Source organism: Anarrhichthys ocellatus, unplaced genomic scaffold (assembly GCF_004355925.1).
Source record: "Anarrhichthys ocellatus isolate YVR2014 unplaced genomic scaffold, GSC_Weel_1.0 scaffold2176, whole genome shotgun sequence".
NCBI classification, from domain to species: Eukaryota; Metazoa; Chordata; class Actinopteri; order Perciformes; family Anarhichadidae; genus Anarrhichthys; species Anarrhichthys ocellatus.
The window spans coordinates 1,840-8,383 of NW_022282150.1; the positions used below are offsets into that span (position 1 = coordinate 1,840).

At 43.4% G+C, this 6,544-nt stretch overlaps 1 protein-coding gene across 1 annotated transcript in view; it reads left to right on the forward strand.

The window, feature by feature from the left end:
* The window catches only part of LOC116378187 (probable C-mannosyltransferase DPY19L3), a 3,620-nt gene extending 1,809 nt beyond the window's left edge, over positions 1-1,811 (forward strand). The window contains exon 2 of the mRNA XM_031840006.1: positions 988-1,811. Within this exon, the coding sequence (XP_031695866.1) occupies positions 988-1,120 (133 nt within the window). The 3' untranslated portion in view covers positions 1,121-1,811. The remainder of the gene's footprint in view (positions 1-987) is intronic.
* The last annotated feature ends 4,733 nt before the right edge of the window (positions 1,812-6,544 follow it).

Here is a 6,544-nt window from a genome sequence, read left to right on the forward strand (position 1 = left end):
GGGGGGGGGGGGGGGGGGGGGGGGGGGTGTAACGTGGAAGCAACTTTTTTCCATCACACGGAAGGTGGCATTTGGCAGCTCTGTGTCGGAGGAGATACACGGTAACACACATGGTGTACACGTTTTCTCTCAACCTCCGCTCTATTAAGGGTTATTATCAGGTGGCATGTAAATATATGCATATTTGACTTATTATAGGGAAATATTATGTAAATAATATTATGTTAATACTTCTCAACCATCTCCCTTTGACCTCATTTTAATTTGAGTGACAAGATTTAAAAAAAAAAAAAAAAAAAAAAAAATCTATAATTAATAAGAACTAACATGCAGTTTGTTCAAATTCCCTCAAACACAACATTAACAATCGGAGGCAGAATCCCAGTCTCAGTGGTAGTCACCAGCCCCAAGTCTCCGCCGGACAATGCTGCAGATTCAGAAATGGCGGCGTTGCATTGAGCTCCGGAAAAAAAAAATTCTACCAGCTCCATTTGCCTGCGGTGCAAGGTGAGGGCCCGCGCTGAGCTAATGACATTAGCATATCAACTCGCCCTCTGCCTGTTAGAGGGCTGGAATACTAACCTCGTAGAACACAGGGCTGTTTGCCAATTCGGGGGATTCATTTAATCCAGTTTACCCGACCTCACGTAGAAGCAAGAGCTTCAGATTGAATTTGCATTCAAATGGGAGCCGCTGTCCGTCTGATTCGGTGCGGGAGGCCAAATCGTGGGAGTGACACCGCTGCCCTCGGGCCTTTTTTTCCACTGTTTGTCTGTGTGCTGACTCCCGCAGACACAAACGCTCGTGGGTGTGCATCACTGCGTGTCCGCTTGTGCGTAAGCGGCTAATGCAATCTGAAGAACAGCTACTGAAATCTGAATAATCTGAATAATTCCACCCACCTACCCTCCATCTGGCTGTAATGTTTTATGTATCACTGCTGTCTTTTGTCTCGCTGCCCTTTTTTGTTTTGTTTTCTGTTTGCAGACCTAAAGGAGGTTCAGCCGAGGAGAGGAAAGGAGGCGGAGAGGCGCGAGCGGCGGCCTTTCGTCCAGATGTGGCCTACAATCTGTTGCATACCCTGTTCTACGGCCTCCTGGCTTTCAGCACTATGAGGTGAGCTCATGTAATTGCAGGATCGTGTACACGCAGTTATCTGAGATTCGCACACATTCCTAAGTAGCCGCAGCGGTTTGATTCCCAGACGGGGACTCTTCAAATGTACTTTTCCTCTCTGCTGCTTGGAATCCCGGAAAGTGCCTCTCAAATGCTTTTCACCAAGTGTCTGAGTGGTCAACTTTAGCCTTGATCAGCCCCCCGCTCCGAGCACCATCCCACAGCGCTTATGCCCCGGCACACACTGCCTGCCTGAACAGCGAGTTACTGCTGAACAGCTGTACGTGTTTCGTAGTTAATTTGTACTACACAAGGCAACACCAGAATGCAACAGACCACTTGCTAAGCCTGTCCCCCTTGGTCTGACTTGTTTTGAAGGGACAATCTTGTGAAAGGGGTTTTAATGATGGCTGGACTGAGGCTAAAGCCCAGCTTCTCAGACAAAAAGTTGCCAGGGGAAGACATGGCAAGAACGAAACAGCATTTGTCTTGTATTGCAAGAAACAATGTAAGACCAGACTTTATTCGTTCCAGCAAAACACTGTTTGACTGCTAAGCTTACATGTAAAAAACTAAAACAAAACAATAGCATGTAGAGCTAGTGTTAGGAAGTTAAAAAGGTTATAATCATACACTGTGTATATAAGAAGTGGACGTAGTCTTCGTGACTTTACCCATTAGTTTGTGGACTGCTGTTTTGAAGCCTTGAGTTTAGCATTTTGGCCGTCGCCATCTTGTTTTAATGCAACCAGTGAACAGAAGTGACCATATTTGGACTGTGGAGGAGAGACGCCGTATACGACTCTGATAGCGACCTGTCAATCACAACACACCCTGCTTTATGGTCTATTTGACTCTAAATGGACCATAATTTACTAAATGAACATCATGATGTATTGAAGAAGACTTGAAACTAGATATTGAGACCATAAACTCATGTTTACAATGTTTACTGAGGGAATAAATCAAGTGAGAAGTAGAGTCATTTTCTCATAGACTTCTATGCAACCAGACTTCTTTTTTCAACCAGAGGAGTCGCCCCCTGATGGCCAGGGATTTTTTCAGGTTTCTTGCCAAAAACTACATTTTACAAGATTACATTTGAGCACATTCATAATTTAGCTTCACCTAATACTAAGTTTTACTGAATAGAGCTTGAACACATCATAATGAAACTCAATGTAACCTCCGTTAACGTTAGCTGTTAGCTCCGCAGGACTGTGCTGCCCACTGGGTGCTAACGCTAACTAGCTTTCCTCCATGATTTCAACACAGATTTGTTGTTCAAAATGTGGCGTTATCAGGAAAAAGACAGGCATCGATAACAACTTTACTGCGTCCTTTCAGATTTAAGTCTCGAGCCCCCCGGCCAGTATTAACGGTACCTGCAGCTCTGAAGAGAAACGAGGGCCATCACGTTTTCAGAATTTCGGTATCAACCGGGTACCGACACATCGGTTCTCGTGACATTCCTAGTTTGGCAATAATGTTAAAATTGTCTGAGAATTGCCGTTATATTCGTGACGATGTGTGTGTGTGAGCCCCCTAGTTTCAGCTTGGTGACAAAGTCACTACGTTCAACAAGCTCTCTCAGCTATTTTAGTCTAATAAATAGACAAGAAAAACATACACAGCAATACAACCGTACACCTTCTGAATTGAAGTTTCTCTCTTTCACTGAAATGAGACTAGCTTAATTGCCTCATAGTAAAACACACTTCATTCAAACTCGACAGAAACAAAAGAAACAAAACTGAGCAGCGTCTCTCACTCCTTCTTTGGAAGCAGACCATTAAACTGGCTAAATAAAATAACATAGTAACCTGTAACCCCATAAACTAGGGGCAATTGTGGCTAAGTGGATAGCAAGGCCGTCTTTCAATCAGAGGGTCTGCGGTTTGAACTCCGGCTCCGCTAGTCGCATGTCGATGTGTCCTTGAGCAAGACACTTAACCCCAAAAAATTGCTCCCGTAGCTGTGATAGACTCTGAATTGTAAGTCGCTTTGGATAAAAACGTCTGCTAAATGACTGTAATGTAAACTAATGTAATTAGTTAGTGATGTGCTCAGTGGACATTAGATTTAAGTAAGTAAACTACTCAGCCAGACATGCTGTTAGCTATGCTAAGCTATTTGCAGCTTACAGTGGAGCAAAGATAAACACTCTGTTTAATCCATTCTTTACACTTTTTGCTCTCGTGTTTTTGGCTTTGGAAATGCTAGAAAAATAGACGCCACACTCCAGAGGCTTCGATGCAGATTGTCTCTTCCTGCAGCCACATGCACCTTACTTCTGCATGTGGACAAATCCAAAGCTCGACAAAACTTTTATTCCTTCTTTACGACACACTTTCTATGGATGCTAAGATATGCTGTGCGGGAAGCACCCTCACGAGATCATTTGTAAACCGACACACAAAATGGGAATCGAAAGATGCTGAGGCCACTTCCCACGCAAAGTTGGGAGGTCAAAATGAAAAATGCTGTTTATTTAACTGTATTTAAAAGCAGAGAATAAAAACTCTACATGGCACTTTCTCTGTACTGTTCAATATTTCACCTTGTGTGTCGCTCCTTTTCAACAAATGGCTTCATTCCCCTCACCTCACGTAATCTTCTCCCGTTCTATGTTGCTTCTCTCTCTTGTTGGCACACACAAACCCCATGGCCCATTCCTCTGGTTCACCTAACTGCATCATCTATTGGCAGGTTCCCTCTGAGGCCCCAGTTATAGAAGCCAAACTCCGGAGCCCTGACTCCAGCGCTGCCGCCTCGGTCTCACTATCGAACAGAAACATCATACTTGCGGGCGACTTTCATAACCAGCCACTTCGTTTTGAATTCCCAGAATGTTTCCGCTCTCTGAGCTGGCTAGCCTCCACTGCCTCTGTGTCATGCTGGCTCGTGACAAATGTGCTTGTATTGGTCACACCAGAACTATGACCAGCAAACAATGTTGGCCTCCACCACAGCAACAGATGTCTCAATTTTTCACTCGGTTCATAGTGGAGTAATGTCTACCTGAGCAGAGAATGAAGTCACTCTCCCTAGAAGTTATATATACAAATGCAAGTGCATTTTTGGTCATGCTGCAACCTCCTGGTCTGTAAAGTGAAGCCAATGCTAAAGTGCCTTAAACTTGCATTCTCTCTACTGACCAGCAGGGGGCGACTCCTCCGGTTGCAAAAAGAAGTCTGATTGTATAGAAGTCTATGAGAAAATGACTCTACTTGTCTCTTGATTTATTACCTCAGTAAACATTGTAAACATGAGTTTATGGTCTCAGTCTCTAGTTTCAAGTCTTCTTCAATACATCATGATGTTCATTTAGTAGATTATGGTCCATTTAGAGTCAAATAGACCATAAAGCAGAGTATACTTTAGGGCGGGGCTACCTTGTGATTCGCTACTGAGGCGTTGTCCGGTCAGGGAGTTGTCTGTGTTTATGTCTTACAACTTAAAACCTTGTGTGTTTTCAGTTCATGGAAGTTAATTGCAACCTTTTTTGTTGCTTAAAATTGTCGTATACAGTGTTTCCGTCTCTCTGTCACCTCCATCCACAAACCAATGGGTGACTTTGTCAGCTTCTCATATACACTGTTGCTGTCGTTTGTGCTGTTAGCACCGTTAGCTTCTAGCCCATGTCGATAGCTGTGTGGAGCTAATAGATATGCTCTGACTTCAGTAGAGAGAACCTTTAAATGTGCGAACTGACGAATATCAGTCATTTATTGATGATGATGTTTCTCAATCACTCAGTTACTATCTGACAATTTCCCAAAGATGTAGTCTACTATCATCATTGATCAAATTGTATTTTTATAAAAACCTGTGGTTAACTGTAGAAGACAACAGGCCAGTATACAAGCCTGGCATATATTCCAGCTACTTGAAGGGCATTATGAATTATTGATAATATAAGATTGCTTGTAGATGGCTGCTTTTATAGGTGGGCCCCTGGTAGAGTCCATCACAACCATACTCTGTGATCAAATGACAAACCTTGTTTCAGAGCCTTGTAAAAGTATTCGCCTGCATTTGGACCTGGTTGGCCAAAAGGCGTGTGGTTGTGGGGCAACGTGTTTTCTTTCCAGCTCCTTCAGGGTTGTCTGTGGTCTCTTTGTCTCGAGAATTGCTTCCTCTCTCGGCACGTTTGTTGTGGGGCCATATTCATATAGATCATATGACAGATTTTCGTGACACTTTATTTAAATAATGATGTGACTTCTGAAGGTAATTGGTAGCACCAGATCTTTTTTAGGGTCTTCATAGCAAAAGAGGTGAATACACACACACATCACTTTTCTTTTCTTTTTCATCACTTTACCAATTTTGACTATTGTATGTAACAATAAAATAAATACTAGGAAAAAGGCCAAGGCACTGTAATCCCATGTGACCTCTCCAAAAGCTATCAATTTGTTTTTGCTTTTTGCTTTATTTATTAGAAATGACAAAAACAAACTCTATTACCAGGGCTTATGTGCTGCTTGAGCAACTATAACACGTTGTGGTATTTCTCTATAGTAACCAGTGGAGAGTTTCACATTCTTAATTCTCTGGATGCGTGTTACCATTTTGAGTAAACGCCTCACTGCTTTGGGCCTCACAAACCCCGCGTTGCCAGCACCATCAGTACATTTCCCGGGTTGAGCGGCATTCTGCAAACACAGGCCGCCGTGCTCGACGTGCGTGATTCATTATTGTGAATGTATTAATTGCCTTTAACTTTTGGCTCTTTGGTGAGGACTGTCAAAGAAAATTGCAGGGATTACGATTGGAGTCATCACTTCCTGTTCCCTCTGCATTAAAAGAAACCTGCAATTACTCCGTCCAAAAGCAAAGGGGAATATTTGGACGCAGGTTTTCAAACTTTCACTTAACAACTTAATTTGAATATGATTGTGAGCGCTGTGTCGAAGGTAGCTGGGTCACTCTGTCGCTGATGCACATTGTGCTCTTGTGGTACATGTGTGCCGGGTAGGATTTGGAATGGCTTGTGATTTACTGCCCATTTCATACATGCATATATATACGATGCATCCCTGTTACAGTCAGGAATTAAAGCACTGATTGAATTCATGCAAGGGGAGAACAATCCGAGAGCCTTTCATGCGGCGGCAGCCAGGTGGTGGAGAAAGTGACACATTTGATTTCAGCACTTTCCCTCAAATGCTGATGAAGAGCGAAAGGCCAAAAGAGGAGAAAGCCATTCGTTCCTGTCAGACAGCTCCTTTGCATTAAAAACGGCACTGAGATTTATTTCTGTGAGGCTGCACTTCATCATGCCTCCTCTCTCTCTCTCTCTCTGTCTGTCTCTGTCTCTGTCTGTCTGTCTGTCTGTCTGTCTGTCTGTCTCCGTCTCTCTGTCTCTCTGTCTGTCTCTCTCTGTCTCTCTGTCTGTCTCTCTCTGTCTGTCTCCGTCTCT